General features: G+C 28.5%; 1 protein-coding gene and 1 long non-coding RNA gene across 3 annotated transcripts in view; one reads left to right on the top strand and one right to left on the bottom strand.

Moving 5' to 3' along the window:
* Positions 1-27,788, bottom strand: part of LOC136072149 (kelch-like protein 12) — a 31,437-nt gene that overhangs the window by 2,817 nt on the left and 832 nt on the right. Inside the window, exons 2-3 of one of the 2 annotated variants that reach the window (XM_065820766.1) lie at positions 24,697-24,806; positions 965-1,867 (exon numbers count right to left, since the gene is read on the bottom strand). In XM_065820766.1, the coding sequence (XP_065676838.1) occupies positions 965-1,867; positions 24,697-24,748 (955 nt within the window). In that variant the 5' untranslated portion in view covers positions 24,749-24,806. The remainder of the gene's footprint in view (positions 1-964; positions 1,868-24,696; positions 24,807-27,788) is intronic. The other variant, XM_065820767.1, reaches the window with a different exon arrangement.
* LOC136092478 (uncharacterized) lies at positions 2,024-8,879 on the top strand. The gene is made up of 3 exons (XR_010644406.1): positions 2,024-2,115; positions 3,353-3,379; positions 8,754-8,879. It is a non-coding gene; the product is annotated as an uncharacterized LOC136092478 (long non-coding RNA).

Here is a 27,788-nt window from a genome sequence, read left to right as displayed (position 1 = left end):
ACAAGATTGTTAAATAGACGCAAACCTATAAAGTTAAAAACCTAGCCAATAAAGTTATATGTAAAAATATGTAAAATTGCAATTAACGCGCAATTTTTTTTTTTTTTTTTTTGCATGTTAACTCTAGAAAATAAAATTTGATTATTTACGGAGAAAATCAAAGACGACGACACGATTAACAATGTAGTTTTTAGAAGTCACAAATTTCTAATAAGATCTTGGAACTCTAATCTCTGAAAATCTGAAATGTGTTTAGCAATGCAAGAAATTGCTTGTTTTCAATAACAAACAAAGTGAATATCATGCTTGGAATTTTAAAATACACGCTTTTATCAAGAGACACTGACATTTGGAAAAAAGTTTACACTGCAAAGTTAGACATTAATTTTTCAAAAACCGTGTAATCAATGACTGGAATGCTTTACCAAATAATGGTATCAAAGCAATATCATTTAAAAAATTTAAAAAACTGCTTAACAAATTTTAATCATTGCAGTTACCACAGCTTATTACTTACCGTAAATGCCACACAAAAGTATCTGACAAACGTCTAGGTTATAGATGCCTATACTCAGCTGATGATTTTTATTTATTACAACTATATATAAAATTATCTATTGTCGTTATTGTAACTATACTTTAATTAGTTTTAAGGGGTCATCCATAAAGGACGTCACGCTAAGTTTAACTAATGGCAAGAAGTTGGAGAATACTAGCTCTTGGGCGCAGAGATTTTTAAAGTATTATGGCGCCTTATCTTTAAGTAAAACCTCCACGGAAGGGAGCTAATAAACTTCTACTTCTGGTTTGTATTTAAATTCTGAACGACGTTCTTTATGGACGACCCCTAATGTATTTTAAATTTACTTATTTATATTATAAAAAGATGGCATACACACACAAATTTTCAAGTTTTAAAGAGAATAACAACAACAATCTTGGTATAACCAAGTAGAATTTGTACCTGTAGAATTTGATGAAGGCTCTCCATTTCCACCGCATGCCACTAAAATTTCATTACCGTTTTCGTATTTTCTTGGTCGCGTTCTCGAATTTAAACTGCCTATTTTTCGATTTGGAAGTAGCATATAATGATGAGCTTCTAACAAAAGTTCTTTACATTTAGGAAACTCGTTGATTAAAGGTTCTGTTTCAACTCGATCAACTAGGTAATCGGGTGATACTAAAGGTAACCGAATTAACGATAATAGGTTTAAAAAATAAAGTTTTCTTATCTTTATGTCATACTTTATCCATCTTATCAAAGCTTCATAAACATGTTCTTCATTAAGTACTCTTAACTCATCACTTGCAAGGATTGGTTCTAATTGAGCGGCTTGCATTTGAAGAAATTCGTCACAATCCATTACATAACCAAAATTTTCATGAATAAAATTAGTTGTAATACTAAAGAGATTTTCACATGCGTAAGACTCGGAAAATTTTTGCATTCCAAGACAATTATTAACAGTTAAAAGAGTTTCAAGGAATCTGCAGCAAACGTCTTTTAAAGACTTTATTAGCATTAAATTTGCTGCTTGTAAAACATCTTCAACATTATCGTTGCTTAACTGTATACTTCCTGTATATATAAAGTTCAGAACTAATTTCATTACATCTAAGCTGACACTGTTAATTTCTATTATTTTTTCTTTACTTTCTTTCATATTACCATTAAACATTGCATAGAAATAATCAGAACACGAAGCTAGTATAATCTTGTGAGCAGAGAATTCATGTCCGTCAAGTCTAAGTATAACATCGCAAAATCCAAGTTGACCGTGGTGTCTTAGACTATCGACTCTTTTAAGAACGTCTTTCAGATGATTTTCTTCAACATGAGTTGCTGGGATTTCTTTCTTGTTTGCTGTAAGAAACATAATTATTGTAAACATCTATTTTACCCAATATATAATAAAATGTCGCAGCGAGACATATTTTAACGTTGATATGATGCTCTTGTAACGTCTAGTTATAAACGGTTTAACAAAAATTTGACGTCATTTACATAAAAAAGAGCCATGGAGAAGTCCTTACTGAGAGTTACAACGACAAAAATTTTTTGTAATATTTTGACCGTTGTCTGAAAAGAGACGTCTTAATTCGCGGGTTACGGTTGTTTTATTGTTTTTTTTTTATAAATTTTAATTCCAGCGAACTTAAGTTTTAAAAGCAGTAAATTATATATATATATATATATATATATATATATATATATATATATATATATATATATATATATATATATATATATATATATATATATATATATATATATATATATATATATATATATATATATATATATATATATATATATATATATATATATATATATATATATATATATATATATATATATATATATATATATATATATATATATATATATATATATATATATATATATATATATATATATATATATGTATATATCAATCAAATTTATTACCAGGCTTAAGGCTTGTCAATAATGCCCAGAATAATAAATATACAATTGACCCAAGATAATGAATATACAATTGGTAAAATAAAACTAGATCAAAAAAATAAAAAATAACTCACTTGAATATAAACAAAACCTAAAGTAAAAAAAAATAATTAAAATGTAATAAATTCAACTCAGCTCTCCATTTAATTATCAATGGAGACTTCAAGAACCTATAAGAGTTAACAAAAGCTTATATGATAAGGTTCTCACTATTCTGCAACAGTAGCAATCATGAATATTGTTGCTTACGAATAACAACATTAGGCGAATGGGCACCATGCTTCACAGCACTGTTCATGGTGGTTTATTTAATATCAAGCAAAGTGCATTACTATATGTGACACATAGGCAATAGTATGAGTCTTTTCACAGAAGGTACCATAACTTACATCCATAAATTGAACTACAAGAGGCATTAAATAACATGATTAAAATATCTTTTAAAATAAGATAATAATTTGAATTTATATTGGTATACAATAACTCATCATTAGTTTTTTTATAATTTTCTAAAAGCTGCACTTGTCTATAATAATGTTTCCAAAAATTGTATGCTATATTTGCAATAAAACATTGAAGTGATTACTATATGGATCAAACAAATTTACTAAACTAAAAATCTAAAGTTTATAAATGCAGGCATGAAAATAAATACCTTTTAAAAAATTAGAAAAACAAATGACCAAACTAAAATTATCCTAATTTTAGAAAATTCTTTTTTAGAATTAATTTTTTGAAAAATAATGTAGCTAATCTAACTTTCTGGTTGCTACATAACTACAGTTTTTATAAAATCAATTATAACAATTCCCAACTTCCTGTGAAATATTTTTTCTGTAATTTGAATTTTTTGATATTTAGACATTCTTCCTGATGAACCTGCTGAAGGTAAAGCATTGTAGAAGATATTTAGATAAGTTTTTGTTTTTTTTTCTAATTTATTATTGCTCTGTTCTTTAAGAACATTGAGCACTTTGTTTGTAAAATACACTAACTTAACTTACATATTGTCGGTAGACAAGGGAAATGCACTAAGTCCAAAAACATTATTTTGAGATAATGAACAAATAAGTTTTTGTGTAATAGTTGAAATAATAAGTTTTTGTGTAATAGTTGAACTAAAAAAAACTTAATAACTCATTAATAACTGATTTATTAAATTTGTGTGGTATATCAAATGATAGAGAATTTAAAATACTAAATAGTGGTATAAATAACTCCATACTGCCAAAAATGGACTTAGTGCATTTCCCTTATATACTGACCATATATTGACACACGTATATATATTTACACACATATATATATATTTACACGTGCATTTATATTTACACACATGTATATATTTTTATACATATATATAATTTTAAAAATACATATTGTGTGATTTTTTCTAATATTGTAAAATAAAATACATATTGTATTATATTTTCTAATATATTGTATGAATGGTTCTAAACAAATAAGCAATTTGATAAAATTATACAATTTGAGGACTTTAGGTAAGAGTAGAGTATGCTACAGTTTGAATTAGTATTTTGGAAATAAAATAAATTCAGAGTTTGTTTTTGAATAGAGATGTGCCCGAACGAGTTTGCTGAGTCCCCGATTCCAGGTACTCGGAAGAAAAAACCAGGTCCGGGTACCCAGCACTAAGTCCATATTAAACAGTTGGAATAAAAGCTTGAGAAATCTCTTGTGCTGAATTGTTTTTTCACAAAATAATGCTGGTTAATTTACGCTTATTAAGTTTGCCTAAATATATCAAGTTTCTTAATATTAAATAATATTTAATAATATGTTTATATTTGGAATAAGGGGTTGTCCATAAGATATGTACACTTTTATTTCAACCTCCCCCTCTTCCCCGCAGTTGATATATGCTTTTTTGAGTACACTCCACCTCCCTACGCTTTTAACATAACCTACTCAACATTTTATGATATTCTTAGTGTGTCCTTACTTTTATAATTGACCCTGCCCCCACATCATTTATACCATTTGCAGACCCCCCTTCCCGCATCTGAGCATACGTACTATATGGATGAACACTTACTTGCCGTCTTACGTCATTAATGTCAAAATCATCAAGAGAGCTTAGAATTAAAATTAACTCTATCAGCTTCAAAAAAAACTGTTTCGGCTAACTAATTTTCGTTTTATAATTGTGGTCATATATATAATTTATATTTTTTTGTAATTTTTTGCTAAATAATCTCTTCTATATGGGCTAATTAATCAAAAGTCATGTTACGGAAAATAAAAGATTAAGAGAGACAGAGAATTGCAAAAAAAAAAAAAAAAAGAGTAGACCTTAACTGTAGGGTGAATAAAATAAAAAAAGTAAGACATGTATATATTGAGTGAAAAGAGCTTTGTGGTTATTGACTCTATAACACTCTTAGACTTATATCAAGAAGTTTGGTTGAAGTTAAAACTAAAAGCAATCCTGTTAATAATATTTCAACACAGTTCAAAGTACCAATTAAACATATAGTTACAGCATATAAGGTAAATGTTTATTAAAAATTTCTTTTAAGATACCGAGTGCTGGTACTGCAAAAAAATGGCTGATTCCGGGTCCAAACTGGGTACCCAACACATCACTATTTTTGAAGATGAGTTAGTCTTGCAAGCTGCTTAGATTATCTAACTTAGATTATGTAACTTAGATTATCTAACCTATCCCAAACTTGGCGAGTGTATCTGGAAAAATAAAATGATATATAATAAGGAAAGTTTCACAGTTAACAAAATTATGTATTTTAGATAATATGCTGTTCAATATGCTAAGTTTTGATGCTAAGTCTTAAAGATTCTATGCAAAAGATAAATTAGAGTCTATTTTGGTTCCAAGATATTTAATAGAGTTAACTGGATTTATTTTCTGCTTGCTTAATCTGAAATTTAATTGCTTATTTATTTTTGTTTGAAAGGATTTAAATATAATAACTTTTATTTTTTTAGAGTTAAAGGATTAACTCTAAATTACCTATATGAAATTTATTTTTTCAATTAAATATTGAAAAAATAAATTGTATATAGCTTAAATCAAATATCAGTGCTTAAATTGTAATTTCTTCTTCCCTTGCAATCTTTATCATTGCATACTATATTTGCTGAGAATTGTATACCGTATTTGCTGAGAATTGCATTCCATAATTTGCTGAGAATAAGCGATTTATTTGATTTTTTAAACAATTTCCTTTAAAAACTATAATTTAAGTTTCAGTTTTTTTGTTCTATCGGAAACCAGTGTAGTTTAATAAATAAGGGGCCTGGGACTACTTAAGAAAAATCATTTTATGCAATTTCGGAAAAATATATTTATGATATGTTATTAGCTCAATTTGCAAAGCACTATCAAAAAATTTTTTTTCCCAAGATCACAATTTTGAGATTTTGAGATGCTTGTTAATTCTGCTAATACATTATTTTGATTTACAATTAACAGCATATAAGACTATTAGGCCCAACTATCTAATAATGAAAACCTTTTTAATTTCTTATGTTCACCCTAAAAATGGCAGCATTTTTTAATAATTAATTTATTGAGGGTTGTTTGTTGTAGTTCGTTTTGTTGGAGCTTATGTTTCCTTCTTGTCTTTGCCTCATAAGGTTTAATTTTACACTCGTTCATAAGAAGACACTTTTTAAAGTATATCTTAAGCCTCCATAAATCATATTAGTGACCCTTGATGTTTTTATTTGACTAACCTTTTTAAGTTTAACCCAATCAACCTAAATAAAATTAGGCACTTCTGCTGAATTGAGGCTTTTCTCATATGACTCTCAATGAATAATTAGGACATTTTATGCATTGATTCCCAATACTTGGCTCAACCATGGTTGTGTCAATTTAGATTATAGTCTTGAAGTTTTTTTGTTTTTTTTTCTAATGTACCTCTACAAAGCCTTTCTGGGGCCTTGGGGAGGTATATTTAATAGATAGTTATTCCATTATTAGATATTTGGGTCTACTGGTCTTGCTGTTAATCGTAGATCAATATAAAGTGTTAGAAAAATTTACAAACATCTCAAAATGGCTTCAAATTGGACTTTTTAGGCAAATTATCTATATATTTTTTAGATATATTTGAGTTCTAAACTGTAACAAGCTGTTTATACTTTTCCCATTTATTGCATACAATAATAGCTAATCAGAAATCTTACCTGTAAATATAGCCCCATTTGCTATAAGGCAAATCTAGGCTACTTTTACAGTGTATTTTTGCTTTTTATCAAATCAATAAATTAATAAAAACAGTTGTTTTAATGTCAGAATTGTCAAGAAAATAGTTCTAGAAAAAGTAGAGACTTGTTGAAATGTTATAAGGTTTAAAATTAGTCTATTTTTATTATTCATAAATCAAGGCGGAGGGGGTCACTGTATTGTGCTTAAAAAGCTATCTTCACACTTCACACTTGAAAAATGCTATCTTCACATTTCACACTTGAAAAATCTTCACACTTGAAAGTCTGAAATTTAAACTATCTACATTTTGCAGATAAGGATAAGTAAAAATCAGGATAATCAGAAAACATGTCCCACAGGTCGTTGGTTGAAAAATAATGAACTAACCGATAACTTACTTGTAACTAAAGTTTTGCATAATTAGAAGCCAGGGGCACTGGTTTCCAATAATGCATTCAAATGATAATTGAAAAATAAGATTGTTAAAAAATGCTCCCATTTTTGTTTTCGAACATAACAAGTTAAAAATGTTACCATTTTCATGTAGCTGGGCCTACTGATTTTATCTGCTGTCAATCTTAGATCTAAACAAAAACTGTTGCAGATGAAAGTAGCTTATTAAAAAAATAACTTGTTAAGACTTGCTGATGAATAAAAAAGATGATAGAGGTAACTTCATTTAGCAATTTGTCATTTAATTTGTAATTTAACTTTATTTGTCATTGTTTTTCAGAATTTTTACTAAGTTGAGAGGGTTAACTTTTTTCTAATATGATAAATGTAAATAAAAATCACTTTTTTGAGACAGAACTATCCAGAAAATTATTCTTGATATAAACGAGACACTAGTTGCAAGTTAGGAAAAAGTTATAAAATAAAAGTTATAATGTATATTACCTAATTATAATGTATATTAAGTTATAATGTATATTATCTAAAAATAAGATGGCACAAATATGTCCAAGACTTGAATTTTTGTGGTTTTTAGTGTTTTTATTTTGTATACTGACAACACACAAATATGTTTTTTACAAAAAAATTTAAAGAAATTTTGAAAAGTACTTTGGTGTCATCCATAAAGTACGTACGCAGGTATAGGATGAGTTGGATTGCCCAAACATGTACGAATGCGTACGAGGAAGAAAGAGGAGTGGGTAGCTGAATACAGCGAGTACATACGTGGTTTGACTATTACTCGTTCTTTATCTCTCCTAAAATTTGATTCCTTTTTTTTTAACCAAAGCATTGAATTTTGCGAGTTTAAAAAATCAATATTATATTATAAAACCGAGAAATGTCAAATTAACTAAAAGTTTTTTTGTTTTTAATATTTAAAAAAATTTATGCTTTGGAAAAAGAGAGAAATTTTTTAATAAATAATGCATGCATATGCAGAAGGAGAGAGGTAGTGTTAAAATCATGCAGGTGTGTACAAAGTAAAATCAGTGGCTTTACTGCATACGTACTTTATGGATGCACTTCTTTAGAACTTGACTTTTCTAGACATTTTTTATAAGATTTATTTTCAGAACATTATTTTTCATAATATTCATTTTCATAACATTAACATTCATTGGTTTTTACCACTATGCAGTGTTTACGTACTTTCCTTAGATTCCATTAAAAGTATCCGTTAATTTTGATTGTTATTTTGTATACTTATTTTGTATTATAATTTTATATATTTTCTAATTATTAATCTTAGACAGAAATAAAGTAAATTATAGTTAAACCGGCAAAATTAAATTAGCAGAAAAAGATTACCTTTACTATTTACTATATACAAACATTAAGTGAAAATCAATACTTCTATACAAATATAAAACTTATATACGAACATTAATACCTATCTACATACATAAATACCTATATGCAAACATAAATACTTATATACAAACATAAATACCTATATACAAACACAAATACTTATATACAAACATAAATACTTATATATAAACATACTTAAAAAAATTTATCAGAACGTGTTACTAAGTTAAAAACTAGAGAAATTGAAAGTTTAACAATTAAAAACAGAAAGACAAGGTGAGAAATTTTTTTTTTCTTTAGGCTGTATTGTTGAACTTAAAGTTGAAAAATCAAAAGATATAATCAAAGAGGAAAGCAAGGAAGCAAGAAATCCAAAGCAACAACAATTTGTAAAGCCTGAAGCCTGAAAGTTATTCTCCAAAAGAAGGCAATTTCATTGGTTGTACTCTCGCGTGCTTAATACAAAAAGAAGAAAAGGGGGGGGGGGGGGATTTTCAGTTCAGAACTGATAAATCCTCGTTTATCAGATCTGAACTGAAAATGGTATGGGGGTCTTAATAAATAGTGGGTGGGAATTTTTTTACAGAACACGAATAAAATAATTTGATTCTAGTGTGACTTGCAGTCAAATGCGCATTTTTGAATAGCTATTTCATCATAATTTCAATAGGATTTAATATGCTTATATAAGTTTGTTTATACTATGCCTAGCATAAAACTTTCAGTGTAATCAGGCTTTAAAAATCGTCGATCTATAAGAAATCTCTTAAAATTTGATTTCTTAAAAATTAGGCTTTCGTTTATTTCGTTATTTTAAATATATAGTTTTGAGATGTAGTTTTTTTGTTAATATAAAGTTAAAATTAATAAAGGAGGACCGGGGAGGGGGTCTTAACAAGCTTGAGGTGAGTGGGAAAAATTTCCGAAAATTAATAAACGTTTCCTCCCGTGCACAGTGGGCCAGAATTCACTTTTACTGGACAAAACTACTAACTCGTCATATAAAAAAGATTTAAGAACCATTTTTGTACTTATAACTAATTTGAGGATTGCGGTTTCTAGCGGGCACAGACGTCTATAGAACGTCTTATAGACGTTACAAGTCTGTACAATGTTCTCAATACGTCCAACAAACGTTCTGTACCTGCTGGAAATCTCTCAGAAAAAAAGTTTGTATTACCCAGCAGGAGAGTAAATTTCTTTCTATGCTTGCTTTCAGTAATATAACTAGTATTATTATATTTTTAATTAACCAAACCATTGCAATAATGATAAATGTTCCTTTTTTTTTAACGATATTTGTTAACCAAAGTAAACTTAACAAACTCAAATTTCAGATTGTTTAGTGTCTTAGACGTACTTAGTAGTATGATAAAAGGCACACAAAAGAACCAATAAGTATATATTTTATACTGCTGATTTAGGTGAGCAGTATGACGTCATACTGAAAGAGCCTGGTACCGGGGGCTTCAGTACTTACATCAACTGACAAATAGCCTGACTCGCGGCGGAGTGCTGCTACATAGACTGATGGTTTGACACAGGTCAGCAATCTTTTCATTCACTATTCTTCGTTTTTTTCTTCTTTTTCTAAAAAAGCCGTATCGATTTAGATAAGCAAAAAAGTAAGCAAATGCTTATAAATACGCTACAGTAGATATATATATTTATACCCAGTGTTGCCACATCTGGGCTTTTTTCACAAGATCTGGGTTTTCTTACGCCTGTCAAGCTCTCTCTATTTTTTATTTCCTTTTTTTTTGTGCAAAATATTGCCAAATCTAGGTAAATTTCTTTTTTGGGGTTTTTGTTAATAAAATAAGGTTTATATTTGATTGTCGGTTTGCCCAATCATCTTTAATCAACAGTTATTTTAACAAGAATATTTGAAGTTTCATATTTGAATTCTAAACTTTATTTAATAAACCTTTAATTGTTAAACGATTTCTTAGTCTTTGATTTTAATTCGATTTGTTTTTTTGGTTTTATTTTAGTTTTATACTAAATATAACTACATCATAGCAACAAATTACTTTTACGTGTAAAAGTAACTAATTAGCAAAAACAGCTTACATAAAAGTAATTTGAAAAAAATTGTTATTTACATTTACAAATAAAAGTAATTTTTTTCTTTGAAATTTTATACTTTACTTAGTAAGTAAGTAAAATGTGAGTTTTATTATTTACTTTCTCAAAGAGCAGTCATTTCATCCTGATTTAACATCAATTTTGAGATAGGTAGCGTATTCAAATCCATTGCCTGTTTGAGGGCACTTCTGGGTAATACACAGGTAATACTCTGATGTATGTGGACAGTGTTTGTGGTGGGGCATCGGGAAGGGAATTTTTTTCACCTATATCATAAAGGGTAGTTCTATTATAATTAGGGGCAAATATAGCCAACATGTATACCAGTAGTGTAGAGACGGGCTCCCTGCTGCCTGAGTGCTAAAAGAGGCTGCTAAATAATCATTGATTTTTATTTCTTTTTTTCTAGTGAGCAGATATAGGTTAGTGGCCATAATGAAAATTTGGCGGAGGGGGGGGGGGGAAAGAGGCATAATTTCTAAGCTATGGATAATTCATGCTGTGTAAACCTTGACTAAGTCACTGTTTGTTAGAGCGCGCTTTTTCTGCAATTTTTTTCTTTGTATTTGTCTTTTTAATCAAGTATTTTGTTATGATAATATGACGCAATACAACATTTTTAGTATCCGCAAGCACATCGACTAAAACAGTTTTCAAAAAGTTATAAGTCATTTAAACTGAAAAAGATGGTAAGGAAAGGTGTTCAATCTTCTACTATAGGTTGTGGGCACCCTAATAACCTTCTTTTTGTTGTGTTGGAGTTCAACCCGCACAAGAATGATTAGAAAAATAAAATCTTATTCAATTAAAATAGTGCTTTAGAATAAACTTGTAAATTTTTTTAAAACGTTAGTTTGACTTCATAAAATGTTTGTCGGCTATCAGTTGTCCCGGAATCTTGCGATTGATTTTTCACTACCTTCCAGACAAGTTAGAGCTCTGAAACTTCCAGCATTTGTGTAAATTTAACAAAAGTACATCTTAAAATTGTTTTCACAGCCAATTGGAGAACTCCACTTTTTTGAATCTCTTTTTTTATTTTTTGATTTTACTTTATCCTTCAGACTTTACTTTGATTTTAGTTTATCTTGACAGCATTTGTGTAATCCCGATGAACATGCAATTTAAATTTGTTTCCTGAGCAAGGGGGGTCGTACCCTTATTTTTTTTCTCTAATATATATATATATTTTTTTTAAACTGGGGTTTATAACTTTTTAGAAAGAAAGGTTTTTTGCAAAAAAGCTTTGAAAAGACATTTTTATGATTTATTAGTTTTAGTGTTAATTTTTTTTGTCGGGAGGAAATAGGTTAGCGGCTCTGATAAAAACTTACCGTAAAGGAGCCGGACATATATGTAGCTTGCTGCTGCTTTTCGCTTCTCTTTTTCAATGTGGTTGTTGTCAGGGCCGTTCCGAAGAGATCTCTCATTGCAAAGGAGGGGGGGGGGATGTCGTATGTGTTTTTTGCCAACTAAAGACACACACATACACAAAAAAAGGTCCTCGATATTTGATATTTGCCAACTATACTTCAAAACTTGCTAGCTGAAATGCTAAATGTACAAATGTGCTAACTCAAATGCATATATAACAGCTTGATGGAGGGGGGGGGGGGATACTCTCTTCACCCCCGTTTGGGACGGCCCTGGTTAGCCCAGGTCGTAACAACCAATCTAACAAAAACGAAAATTGAGTTTTTTTTTTAATTTATTAATAGCTATCAGAGCCGTAACCGCCAGGGGGGCCAGGGGGGCTTAGGCCCCCCTAATAATTTTTAAAAATATATTTTTTTTTATAAGAAACCTATTGTAAAGTATATTGAATGACTTTATTTCTATAGCATTAATTTTCTTGACATAAACTTAAAAGCTGCGAAAACCTACATTTTGTTGCAAAAAATGTAGTATTTATTGTAATGCACGTGAGGTTTTTACACATCACAATTCGATTGTCAATAACGTCGTTATCATTTTTTTATTTAAATTATTTAAATTTACGAGTTGTTTTGGGAACGTTCTATGAAATGGAAAATCCAGCTTGGTCCTAAACTTCAAAGAAATAGAAAAATGCCAGATTATTTACAAAAAAACCCTTAACACACAAAAAACTTATCATTACCACGATTCACCAAAAGAACGTTACCGCCAATTGTATTTTGAATGTTTCGATCTTGTAATTAACTTTATCAAACAGAGATTTGATCAACCTGATTATAAAATTTATATCGATCTTCAGGATGTTCTTCTCGAGTCTATAATATTGGTTTATATCTTGGTTGTTTTTACAACCAAGATATAAACCAATTCATCCTTAGCTAAAACATATACTGCCCTTCTCCCAAGCATTGTAAAATCACTTGATTACGACACCAAAAAATTTACTATCAAAGATCTTATCTTGTTTCTAAAGAGTTTAAATCACTCCAAAAAGGCTTTACTTACAGAAGTTGTAAAGATTGCAAAGCTGATTCTTGTCATGCCAGCTACTAATTTTCTTAGTGAAAGGTCTTTCTCCGCTTTGAAAAGAGTTGAAATCTATCTTAGATCAACAACAACAAATTTCCGTCTGAACAATTTGCTGATTCTTCATACTCACAAAGAAGCAGTTGATAAAACTGATTTAGCCGAAATTGCGAATAAACTTATAAATAAATGTCAAACACGAATAAACCTTTTTGGTCAATTCCGTTAATTATGTTGTCAAGATATACAATGTTTGACTCTTTTATCTTTGACTTTTTTTAATATAACTTATAGATATTTAAAAGTATATGGTTTTAGATGGTCATTAAACTTTTTAAGTTACTTCTCTGAACTCTGCAATAAGTGTCCCTAAAAACTAATTTTAAAAGGTTTGTTTTAGTTATTATAAGTTATTATTTTCAAATTTGTTCTTGATCATAACTCTCCCCCCTTATTTTTCAATCGAAGAAACCCCAGGGCCCCCCCCCCCCAATTTAAATATTGTGGTTACGGCTCTGGCTATTCATAAAATAATTTATTATCTAACAATTATTCTAGTTAGTCATTTCTAGAAATAACTTTCATTTTGGTAAGATTGGTTTTTAACAACAACCACGCTGAATAAAAGAAGCCAAAATAAAAAGCCTTAGAGTAAAATTGCAAAATGCAGAGCCATTTCCAAAGTAAGAACAATAAACTAGACAGTCTTTTAAAAAAAACTTTTTAATAACTGATGTAAATAACATCAAGATTAATTAAAAAAAAAATTAAAGTTAAAAAAGTAAAAGTAATAAACTTGAAAAAAATTTATAACTTTTCATAACCGCAACAACCGCTTATTTTAATTTATTTAATATAGCGAATTTAGTAAGATGGTTCAAAAAAGCACACTTTCAAATTTAAAATTATATGGTCGATTGTGAAGAAAAGTGTCTTGATGTTATTTTATCATACAGATGAAATAACATCAAGTTTTTTTTTTTTTCAGTAAATTTTGATGACTTTTTCTTACTTTAAATTTTCAAAAATTTAAAGTAAAAAACTAACAAAAATAAATGCAAATCACAATATTAAAACAACCAGATTCCTATCACATATCTGTTAACAATAAACCCTTAAAATGTTAACTTCCCTTTCAAGCAATTAGTGTGAGAACGATTAGTTTATAACATTTATATATACATTTTTTTAACATTTTAAACTAAATTTAAGTTCATTAACAAGTCTCTAATGTCATGCAATAATCTCTTAGTGTTCAAAAACTATGACCATATAAATTTTGAGCAACTTCCCCAATTAATTAATTAGATTTAAAATAATATCTTTCATTAAGTTAAAAGTTCGTCTGACAATCAAATCCTGTTCCTCATTCAAAAGTTCGGAGCAAAAGTTAATTTAACTCTTTTGTCGTGAATAAGTAATCAAATGACACGGACTTAAAATTTGTCGAAGAATAACGAAGAAAATTAAGTTTTTATAAGTGACTTTAGTCAACAAGATCATTTGTATTTTTCAAAAAATATTATAATACTGTTTAAATTATTCTTATTTTTATTATTATTAATTTGATAATTATCAAATCAATTTTTTTTCAAATTTAATTTCGTCTTGATTTTTTTTTTTTTTAAATTACATAATGACACTCTTTAATGCAGAAGTTGATTTTTAATTTTTATAATTTTTTATTTTTCTAAATTTGCCGTTACACATTATTACTTTTCTTTTGTAAAACGTACGAATGGCGGGCGCAAGAAGAAGACAAAAATAGTCTTATTGCCAAGCCCCTAAATATCCATACATAATAAAATCATTAAAAACTTGTCATTAAAAACTTGTCATTAAAAATTGAACATTCTTTTGAACATTCAAAAGACGTCTTTTGAACGTCCGAAAGACGTCTTTTTTTGGTCCGGTGCCCACTGGGGTGTTTTTCTGAAGTTTGAGTTTAATATGTTTATTTTAGTTTATAATTATAGTTTTGTATTTTTTGGGAATATATCTAAAAAATTCTCCTGTTTTAGTATGTTATATTTAGAAAAAAAGAAATCTTTTTCTCTTTAATCTTAAATCTTAAATCTTTTTAACATACTAAAACAGACGAAATATTGCATAAATAACAGAAATTTTGAATAATTTTATTTTTTTTGACATTTAAATAAAATGGTTTAAAGAAATATTATCCACGGAAATATAAGTTATACAAAATACAAGATTTAATTTTAAATTGATTTAAATACTAGTATTGCGTGATATTATACCACGTCAAAAGCAATGTAAAAAGGTTTCATAATTTGAAAATGCAGCGATTATTTTTTTCACCAAACCAATTAGAATTAATTAATGAACAGCATTTTTAACAAATAACTTTTTGCGGCTGTGGCACAGTGATTATAGCGCTTGCTTTGTAAGCAGGAGATCCAAGTTCGAAACAAACTCTGGACATATTTTCGCGTTACGGTCAAGAAGGAGGCGCGAACTTCCGTGTTAAATGCACTTCCGCGGTGCCCTGTTACAAGACCGTTAGGTCTTCTTGGGGCACCTAAATAACAAAAAAAAAATCAAAAAAAAAAAAAAAGAGTCAAAGGATATTCTTGAACAGGTGGACTTTTTTCGTATCAAAGTGGCAAAAATCTTTACAAAAATAAAGCGTCCTCTTGAAAAGTTCGGGGCTCCTTAATCTTCAAGGCATGGTGTTATAGCCCCCATTATTCAGGACAGGTTTAAAATTCCTCTCCTTAGTTTTTAAATGATAAATACATTTAGACAAAAAACTTGTAAAAAAGAACTGACAGTTATGCCAATTATTTTCTTTTCAAATAAACTACCCTTGAGTTTGCCGTGGGTATATGCGCCTACTGCTAACTGCCTTGTTTGTTTGTAGCTTTGTCTAAATTCAAGACCTTTCGAATGGTTGGCCACAGATTGAATATTTTTGAGACGGTTTAGTTCAGAGAATGTTTATTATAGCTAAAACTATCATAAACCGGAACTAGAGAGGGTTTTAATCATGGGCAGAAGCCTATTATTGATATTTTCAAACTTTATAGGGAAGAAATACCTAAAGCCAAAAAATCAAATGTTGCGGTAAACTAAATGTTAGTGCCTTAAAGTTTTACTTTTTTGCATTACTTTTGTACAAGATCCTGTCAAAGTTATTGTAAAGTATAAGTTAATTTATTTACTTACTTTATTTAAATTACTTTTAATTTACTTTACAAATTATATAAAATGTAAGCTTATGTAATTTAAATTTTATTTTATATAATTTATTTTTAATAAATATTTGTTCCTACTTAAAAAATATTATCTTATTAGTAAATTTAATTTACATTTGGTAGCATATTACTTTTATGTAATTTACTTTCATATGCAAGTTACTTTTTAATATAATTTTTTTTTAATTAGTTACTTTTATAAGTAAATGTAAATTACAGTTTGAGCAACTTTTATATTAAGTAATGTAATTTTCAAAAGTAATTAACTTTTAAATGTAAAAGTAAACAGGTTTTTCATGTGACTTACTTTTACATGTGAAAGTTAATTACTTTTTGATGTAATCTTCTTTTACATAACTTACTTTTGCAAGTAAAAAAACTTACATTATAAAGTAAAAGTCATTTCAAAAAAATTATTTACTTAAACGGAAATGAAAATTTACATAAAAGGTTTAAAATTACCTATGTAATTTACGTTTTGATAAAAATTAACTTACTTTTGTAAGTAAAAAAAAAAGTTAGTGAAGAAACTTTATTACAGTTATTTACCATTAAGTAAATGGTAAATAACTGTAATAAAGTTTCTTTATTTGTTTAGTAAGTTAATTTAGTTGTTGTAGTTAATTTAGTATACCGTAGTATAATTTTAGTTAATAATATTTTTGGGCTTAGGTCTATTGCTAATAGTGCCTCCTTTACCTACGGTCATTACGGGCAAATAAATTGTGAAAAAAAAAATCTTTTTTATGATGACTTAATACTGTTTACATAATATGGGTATTTCTGGAGTTTTTGGGATGAGAAAACTGGGGTTTTCTCAAAAACTTGAGTGGTAACGCTGTTTATATCCAGAGTTTTAAATTGTAATTTTATCTTTTGAAAATCTAGTATGTTAACTACGAAACATGTCAAGATTAAAAAATGTCGTGTTTTTCTTAAAAATGTTTGCATTTATTGCTATTACGTTGCTCAAGAAATACAAATATATATATATATATATATATATATATATATATAGATATATATATATATATATATATATATAAAGCTAAAAACTCTTTATCTTCATTAAAAACACGCAGCTCGCGCAATAAATTTTAAAAATCGTTTTTTTCATACGAAACAACAACAGAAATCAATGTTTTAAAGGTAAATCGACTAAATGTCTTTAAAACCTAAAAACGAATAAAATCTTCGAATTAATAACAATCTTATTGCCCCTGTTCGCCGTAAAAGCAAAGACCAGTTTTTTTGTTTCTTACCGAGGTCCTTATCTCAGGAACAAAACAGTCTTACCAAATTTTGATTTTTTCCACCCAACTGAATTTTGCTTTATTTAAACAGAAACATAAAAAAATTATATTTTGAATTGAAAATATCTTGATTTATTTTTAATTTTTCTTTTTTTGCTTTGTATATTATTTGGTTTAACATTTCATCTTGGCTTTTTAACGTTTTATCTTGGTTTTTAAATATTTTTACATAAAATTGTATTACCATTTCACTACAGGCTTTGTATTTTTATAAAAAATTACCAAATATTGTAAAGGGCTTCATGACAAGATCCTCATAATCTTCTAGAAGTCCTGTCATTACTAATGTAAAAATTATTTATTAACGTGCTTCACCTTACGGTCTTATCACAGAGCACCGCGGAAGAGCATTAAACTAGGAATTTCACGTCTCCTTCCTTAACAATTTGCTTATTGGGCTAGAGCCGGCATTGAACCTCAAACCTCTTGGTTCTGAGCTAGAACTCTAAGCACTGCGCCACGGCTGCAAAACAGACATACATTTCAACCAATCAAATGCTGCATAGTATAGTTTACGATTCAGATCACTAATTTTAATAACAAGGAACCATTTAAATTATCTCAACCAACAAAGAATAATTTACATTAGCAAAATTTATAAACTAAATTTTGTTAATGTAAATTAAATTAAAATTTTTTTAAAAGCATTTTCTAACAAAAATTTAAAAATCAGTAGTCTAATACTAGGCGAATGGTAAACGTTACAACACCAATATTTATGTTTATTTTTTTATACCATCATCTGTAGGACTTGAGTTGCATAAATCAGCTCTGCTTTCCCCCTTTTTCTCACACACTTCATTTGAAATTTAAAATAATACATTATAAATTAAAGTATATCAAACTAGATAAAAACTGGCGCCGCAATCCTTGTGTTGTGACAACGTGTTTTTAATTTTTACACCCATATGAAATAATAATATATTTTTATACAATGTTCTCTTTAGTATAAAATATAAAACAAATCACAAGAATATAATTTAATAAAAGAGAGAGAAAGATATTTTAACAATATGAAAATGAACAAAAATAGTTTTTTCTTATATTGTAAACATTACATTTGATCGGTAATGAAGCGTCGGTGTCCTACATTAACAAACACAGCATTTTTTTGTGAAAACACTAATTCAACCTTTAGCCTGTACCAAAAGTGTAGCCTGTGAGATTTAGTATTTTAGATCGGTTAAAGTCAATTACTATCATAATGTCAACACCTTTATCTAAAAAAAAGCTGTACTTCTTTTTTTTAAATTCTAAAAGGCCAAATCAATTTTTTTATTTTAAAACTTATAAGAAGCTTATGAGTCTTTTTAACTTTGAAATCGTTATTTTTACCTAAATTCTAATAACATATTTATGAAATTTTTCTTTCTTCGTTAATTTTTCAATAAAGCATGCAGTCATGTGACATTGAATTGGAACATTTTTAAAAACCAGTGTTTTTTTAATTCTTAGCTTTTGTCATCCTTAAATATTCAATTTGATGACGTTTATTATCATAGATAAGTTTAAAACTTTAGACCAGACATTTTTTTTTAGTTTACATTTGTTGTTGTTATAGTAAATAAATTACTTTCACAAATTAAAACAGTTTTCTAAATAAAGATTGCACTGATCTTACAACATTACATAATCAACAAAATAAAACGTGTTTTTCGACGTATATTACAATAAAAGTTCTTAAAAAAATACATAGTTACAATTAAAAGTACCTGACTACATCATCCATCGAAATTTTTCAGTTTATATTTGAAAATGGGAAAGGTAAAAGGCGTATCGAAATTGGACAAAACAATTTGATTCAAAGATATGGTGCACGGTATGTAATACAAAACTGATTAAACTTGGTTCTACCAAAGGGTTGGTATTATAAGTTCGTATTATAATTATAAGTTTTAAGGGTATACTTATCTTCATTCTAATAATAGAAAAATTATTAGAATAAAGATAATTGTATAATTTATTGTACATCTAATGTTCTATCTAATGTAGATATCTAATTGTACTATCTAATGTACATAATATATTATATACATTAGATTTAAATTGGGAAAACCTTAGCAATTTTTAATTGTTCAGGAAAAACTCCTTGGTGAATAAATGCTCCATAAACTTAAAAAAGAGTATCTTTTAAGAGTTAAAAACATTAGATGACTATTGAATTTTTCAATTACAGATAAACTTGCGTCACATACAGAGTCAAATATTTCAAAAAAAAAAAAAAAAATCAATCAAAGACGCTGAGCTTTTTTTTTTCTGGTCGGTCGATTAATCAAGGAAATCCAGTTTTAAAAACTGAGCAGCCGTAGCGCAGTGGTTGGCACGCTTGCTTTAGAAGCTAGAGATCCGTTGTCAACGCCACCCTCTGGGTAAGTTTTATAACATCGGTAAGTAAGGAGGTGTAAACTTCGTTTCAAATGCTCTTACGCGGTGCTCTACGATAAGACCATAAGGACTTCTTGGAGTACCTTAAATTATAAAAAAAACAAAAACGGAATTCTAAAAGTTTTTAATTTTACTATCTTTATTGTGTAGAAGTTCTTGAGGGATGCTTCTCCATTTATCTTTTATATCTTGGATAAGTCCATTAATATCTTTTGCTTTCTTCTTTTTTTTAATTTCAGAATGAATAAATTTAATTTTTTAGTCAGTAGAAAATATAATTGTCATTTTTGAAGAGTGATTAGGTCCGAGTCTTCAACGTACGGAGTCTTGAATGCCTTGGCTTGATTCACAGTCGGTAGCTGGTAAGACGGGTGCGTATTGAAAAGATCGTCCAGTGGTTAGTCCGGGTCGCGCTTAGTCAACCGGAACTATTTTGAGCAGCTATAGCGCAGTAGTTGGCGGACTTGCCTTAAAAGCTAAAGACCCGTGGTTCAACGCCATCTCTGGAAAGTTAAAAGCTAAAGATCCGTGGTTCAACGCCATCTCTGGAAAGTTTTATAACATTATTAAGGAAGGAGGCATGAGTTTCCTTTCAAATGCTCTACCGCAATGCTCTGTGATAAGGGCGTAAGGACTTCTTGAGGCACCTAATATAAATAAATAAAATAAAAAAATAATAAAAATTGAAATATAGTTTTTTGATGTCACTTATAATAAATGTTTTTAAAACACTCTCTATATAGTTACTTGAAATAATTTATCTTTTACTTTGAAAAATATTAGAGATGTTAATCCTTTTGCACAATCGCAGAGGCGGATTTTTGATGTTTCATATAACTTCCAGCATTTTTGTTGTTTCAGATAACTTCCAGACATGAAACAAACCCTACAAATTAATATATACATATGTCAAATGAAAATATTAAAAAAAAAAAATTGCGATGATTGAAGTCTGGGAACAAAAAAGCCCTAAACTTTTGACCGTAACTGCCCCAAACGAGAGAGCAACAAGTTGATAAAATATTTTTTCTTAAATAAACTTATATACATCGATAAATTCTACATTTCGTAAAATAATCTTTTAGCGCTCAGAAACTATGATTTCATGAAATTTGTATGGTCAAATTATGACCTTATAAAACTTGTATTGTCATAATTTTTAACGCCGAGAGATTATTGTATAAAATTTAGAATTTGTCAATGTGTTTAAATTTGTTTTCATAATAGTATTTTTTTATTCATCTTAGATAATATTTCTTTTCATAATAGTATTCATTTTTATAATAGTAAAAAAAATATTTGATCAGTTTGTTTCTCTCTTGTTTGGGACAGTTGCAGCGAAAATTTTAGGTCTTTTTGTTCCCAGGCTCCAATCATCATAACTTTTTGCAAATCACCTTTATTTGACATAAGTATAGACATAAGTTTTTGGAGTTTGGACCACGTCCGAAAGTTTTTTTTTTTAATAAGTTTTTCATTTGTAAAGCTTGTTGTTTGATTTTGATTGAAAGTTGATTGGCTTTAATGACCGATGTCCACGTTCAGCGTTTTTGCAATTTAAATCATCTTTATTTTTAGTTCTCACCGCGTTAATTTTAACTCTACTTATAGTAGTTCTTTAAACATTGATCGATTTCAAATAATTTCTTAATCATTCCATACAAATATACAAGTTGTACCAAGGTACTTACTTTAATATTTTCTTGATTTTTTTGCATTATTTTGATTTTTTAATTTTTTGAGTCAAGTTATTTAGGTACTCCGAGAATTCCTAATGAACTTATTACAGAGCACCGCGGAATAGCATTTAACCAAGAGGTTCACGCCACCTTTCTTACCAATGTTGCACCCCAGTGGGCACAGTACGTTTTTAAAACGTTCTTTGGACGTTTTTATTAGGTTTAAACCTTATAAAAACGTCTAAAAAACGTTTTAAAAACGTACCGTGCCCACTGGGACATATGGTCAGAGATGGCTTCGGAACCTCCAGTTCTGATAAAAAAAGTTTAACCACTACATCACGGCTGTTTTATATTTTTGTAAAGCAGCCGTTATAATTTATATAAATAAGTTATATTATAATTTATATAGATAAATTATACTTCAAAAGTGTTTTCAGTTTAATCTCACGAGACTCTAATTATGCGTCTGTAATATTTTTAAAAAGTAATATCGGTTTGACTAATGGTTTCAATTAATTAAAACTCATCGCGGTACCTTTCGAACAAACTATCTTTTAAAAAAAATTTCGTAAAAAACCAGATACTCCCTTAAATATCCGGTTATTTTTAATGGTATTTAATGCTAACAAAAGTAAAATATTATCTCCGTCAAATATTTATATAAACTACAATTTTATTCTGCTTTTTATATATTACTTTGTTTTATTAATTAATTTAAATTACACTTTTCAAAATGGAAGACAATTTTTTATTTAATATAAATGTGTAATGCCAGTGATGATAACATTTTTTTTTCTTTGCCAACAGAAAACATTAAAAATACATATTACAAATTTAGCGGCAGGACTTCTAGAAGATCTCATCATGAGGCCCTTTACAGTGCTTTTTAATATCGAGTATAATATAATGACATAATATAAAGACGTAATATTATAATAAAGTAAAATTACAAAAACAATAACATAAAGTTTAGTAAAACACAGTAATAAAAAAATAATAAAAAATACGAAGATAAAATCATTAGATAGGTAAACTTACAAAGAATTTGCGAAGAAAAATTTGTCGTGGAAATATTTTTAAATAGTGGTGTATGTACTTTTGTCCACAAATCAATTTTATTTTACGTAATAACCTCAATGTTAATGAAACAGATTGTGAGTCGTTGTGCATTGAAATAATTACTAGTTACTAACAGTTTTTTATAAAAACAGTTTAGGAATGGGTATAATCAAAACTGATTTAACACATCACTTTTCAATATTCTTAATTACTAATAGCATAACCCTAAATAAATCCCCCCTCGAATTCTACAATCTTAACGCGACAGATCAATGAGAACTCCATATTGTACTTTTGAACTCAGAAAATATTGATTAGAATCTTATTATACAATCCAATGAATTATGATGCTCTTTATTGAGCTAAACTCGGCTGCGCAGGCCTTGGTATGTGGCCTCTATATGGCAATTAGCCGGAGGAGAATAAATCAGAATACCAAACATATAAAAATGAAATTAAACTAAAAAAACTTGTTTGAAAAACCAAAAACTATGCAAAGTTGTTGAAAAAAACCAATAACTACACTACAATAACGAATATTATTAAATAAATTGACAAAATTAACGTGAATATGGTTATCAACCTTAAATCAATTTTCGACATCAATGAATCGTCATTTTTTCATATTTTTGACTTTTCATTAAAACTAGGTGTTGTGCCAAAAAAACTTAAGTTGCCATATTCACTCCAATTTTAAAATCTGGCGATGAAACAAATGTTTCAAATTACAGACCTATCTCCGCCTTACCTCGCTTCTCAAAATTACTGGAGCGTATTATGTACAACAGACTTTAATATTAACTACTTAATGTTAAACATTATGCTGTATAATAAACAATTTGGTTTTAAGAAAAATTATTCAAATAATCATGATGTAGTCAAACTAATTAATCATGTATTAGATGCATTCAATAATAACTATTTTACTTTAGGAATTTTTGTCAACAGTCAAAAGCCTTTGACACTGTGACATATATGTATATTATATAGTGTTATACTATTACTCGTTCGACCTGGATAGATACATCAGAATACACTAGAAGGCATTTATAAATACCCCTTTAACTAGCAGGCCTAGACATATTTACATAAAAAAACTAGATGTATGACTTACACACTTAACTGCTATTTTAGGATAAAATAATAAGATGCCATAAGATGCTTTTATAAAAAACTAGAACTCTATGAAGTAAAAAATAAAAACCTACTTTGATGGCAAACAGGTTACAATCAGAGGCGAATTTACTGTGTGTGTAAAAAGATAAAAATGGGGGGGGGGGCGGTGGGTCCAAAGTAGGTGATTCCTAAAATGTAGTCGGTTTTTTGAGGGACACAGTTGGTTAGTTAGGTATTTGATACATTTCAGTTGGGGGAGTTTTAGTTTTGAGGACCTTTATTTTTTTTTCAGTAGGCAGTATTCGTAGAATCACCTCTGGTCACAATGCATTATTTATGAAAAAAATGAAGCAGAAAAACACATTACATGTGGTAATGTGTTGGGGTTTACATTACATGTTGTAATGTGAACCCCAAGGTTTAATCTATGGTCCATTATTATTGTTATTGTATATAAATGATTTATACTTAGCATCAAATATTTTAAATTTTATATTGTTTGCAGACGACTTCAATCTTTTTTATTTCAATAAAGACATAAAATCTCTACCTAATCTCCTAATCAATAAAACATTAATAAGAGCGCAAGTACGCGTTTAAACACGTTTTAGAAAACTTAAACAACTGTAACCACTATTTTTATTTTTAAATTTAGGTTTTATGAAGCAAAAGATATCATTTAAGTAAACGTATACGCAACGCGAAACACTGCGCGTCAAACTTTTACATTAGCACAAAATATCTTCAGTGGGCGACAGTGGACGATTAATAAAACAAAAATTATAATACTAGCTTAAAAGTTTTAACTTTCTAAGTGATTTTTTTAAAAGTAAAAAACTCCGAAATAAATGGCTAAATGTAGAAATTTTGTGTGGCGATGGTTTTAACTGAAATTAAATGTTTTGTAACATTAAGCACTTACGCGTTGTTTTACACTTTGATTTTGGTGGTTTGTTGTTGCTAATACAAACCATTGTATACAGATCTCATCTTAACGACCACTGCAGCCAGATTGGTAGCAAAACTTTATATCTATAAGTTGTGAAAAGTGTTTAATAATTTTAGGGACTTAAAAACAAGCAAATAGAAAATTAAATATTTTACGTTTAAATAAAAAGAAGTATTTTGTATTTAAAAAAATATTGTAGAAACAATATATATGATTTTCTCGATTACTTTTAAAGTTCACCAAATGATTGTTTTTAAATTTTGTTAAAAATGTCGGTTTCACCAATATGGTCGCAACTAATCAAAAAATGTTGGTTCCTTATATATACATATATATATATATATATATATATATATATATATATATATGTATATATAAATAAAATGCTATTTTAGACAACTCATTAGTATTAGCAAAGCTGAATATTATGGTTAATAAGTGTGTTGCATATGTTTGTAAAACTGGATACAACAGTTCTTTGGAAGATATAAAAGTTGCTTCTTTTCATTTTCCGTTGAAAAATCAACAGTTGCTAAATTATTGTGTTCGTTTTGTAAACCGTAGTTATTGGGTGCCTTCACCGATTTCTGTGAAAAGTTGAAAAGTAAAATTGGAATTTAAACCCTATTCCTGAAATTTTTTCAAGCGAATGCTTCAAACGGCCTTCCACGCGACCATCACTTATTGCTTTAAGAAGACCACCTAAAACTCGTATTTATCAAGAAGATGAACTTTTTTTTTTTTTTTTTTTTGTGATAATGATAAAATAACTGAATGGAACAAGTTAAACAGTAAACACTTACCAGAAGGTTTTCAATTTAAAAAACATCTTAATTGTGTTATTTATTACAATTTAATATTTGATTCTTTAACGCTAACACATGCTAACTCTTCTCCGGTCCAAGTAATTGCATCCAGAAATGGCGTGCTGTCCTGGTATCGTATTAAGTCTTTCAAATATAAGGATACTAGAATTTATTCCAGTAATAAAGGCTCGAATAGCATCATAGAGTCCAAATTTTAGTTGCGTAAGCAAATCATACTTTGACATTGGTATTCTGGACCATATCATTGCATTAAACTTCTGAAACCATTTAAATTTGGTTATGTGTTTTTCCATGAAATAAACAATTAAAGTAAGCATCTGGTGTTAATTCTACAGAAGTGGGCTTTAACTTAAGCTTCATTCATAGTTTCATTAGCAACAGGTTGTGGTACAATTGTCAGTTTCTGAACAACAACAATGTGTTTTTATTGCATAATCCTTTTTGGATATTTATTAGAATGGTAAACTGATGTGGACCAGTTGGCCTTGACTATGTGTTCTCATGGCATATACCAATCTTTTATTAATATTGTCTCCTGCTATATCTTTTAATGTGTCAAAGTCTAATATAAAATCACAAACGCAAGATAATCATAAATTTGATACATATCCTTTTTAAGACTTTTTATTCTCGCTTAATGACAACTGTGATGGTCGCAAATATTCTGAACACCCAAGTTTATCAAAAACGGAAGCAAAAATTTCAATTTACGTTTTCGAAAACGTTTAGTAAAATATTTAACTTCTATCACTATAATATTATGTTTTAGGCTTGTGTATTTTTCTTTAATTTTGTAGAAAGCTTCTGTTAATTGTGTAGAAGCTTGAAGAGATGACTTACTATAGCACACTTCTTAAATATGTGGTTTTAAAATATGGCTTTAGGATGGTAGAAAGCATTTCTAACAAAACTGCAAAACTAAAAAAAACACGGAAAAAAAGCTGGACTAGATGTGTTTTTTTGACTATTTTCTGTAACTAGGGGCGTCGCTAGATAAAATTAAACTTAGGTGGTTGCAAATAATGTTTTTATTAATATAAAAAAAAGTGATTTTTGAATACACTTTTCACCATTTGATTTCTAATTAAATTTACTTTTAAATTACCTGAAAAAAAAAAGCAAAAAATTTTTTTTTAGAGATGTTTTCCCCCCTTAAATACATAAAATAAATAAAAATCACGAAAATGTCTCTCTTTCACAACCCATGACCACACTTGTGCAATCATAACCACTTCTGGAGACCAAACATTGACCATATTTGATCAGATTTAATTTTCCTGACATCAATTACCTATATTTATACATAGAACATGTACCATCAAATTGAAAAACCATCAGTATATTCCAGGACCACCCCTAAAATGATGGTCTGGGCGGTCATGACCACTCCTGAATGCCTAGTTTCAAACTTTCTGACCACAATTACCAATATTTGGACATATAGCATGTCCTATTTAATTGAATAGCATCGGGACATTTCAGAACCACCCTTGACCACCAGTAAAAGACCATTTGAATGATTATTACCACTTCAAAAGAAATATGCCCAGATTTGAATTCCCTGACAGCATTTACCTATATTTGGATATACAACATGTCCATCTAGTCTGAAAACCTATATTTGAAATGAAACCTATATACCTGAAAACCTATATACCTATATTTGGATATATAACATGCCCATCTAGTCTGAAAACCATCGAGAAACTCATACCCCCTCCCCCTTGACAACCCCAAAAATGAAATCCTTGGCCCCAATAAACCTCTATAAACATTTATCACATGTCTATATTTAACCCATAAATAGTTTTAGATAATTCTGGCCCACTTTGCAATGGTTTGGTTAAGTTGTACAGAATTTTATTATGACGCATAAGAAAAAAATTTTTCTAAGAAAAGGTTGCAATGATATAAAAATAAGCCCCTGTCTGATTTATATGGTAAACGAGAGTAATTTTTTTGTCTCTTTTATTTTATACAACTGTTTGTAAAAATTTATAACAAAAAAAGCTTAAATCAAAAATTTTGAAAAGTTGAAAAACAAAAGAAAATTTTTTTTAAGGAAATTTATTTTATTAAAAGGTTGAAACCAAAATTCGTAGCATGCACACTCATTGCGTCTTTTCCTACAAAAAGAAATTGATTTATGTACATTCCGCTGTGCCTTATTCTAAAAAATATGTTTAAATACGTACACTCACTGTGTATATCCCTACTAAAACAATTTATTTTACGCAC

The sequence above is a fragment of the Hydra vulgaris genome, chromosome 15 (genome assembly GCF_038396675.1).
Source record: "Hydra vulgaris chromosome 15, alternate assembly HydraT2T_AEP".
Classification (NCBI taxonomy): Eukaryota; Metazoa; Cnidaria; class Hydrozoa; order Anthoathecata; family Hydridae; genus Hydra; species Hydra vulgaris.
This window is presented reverse-complemented; position numbering and strand designations above follow the sequence as displayed.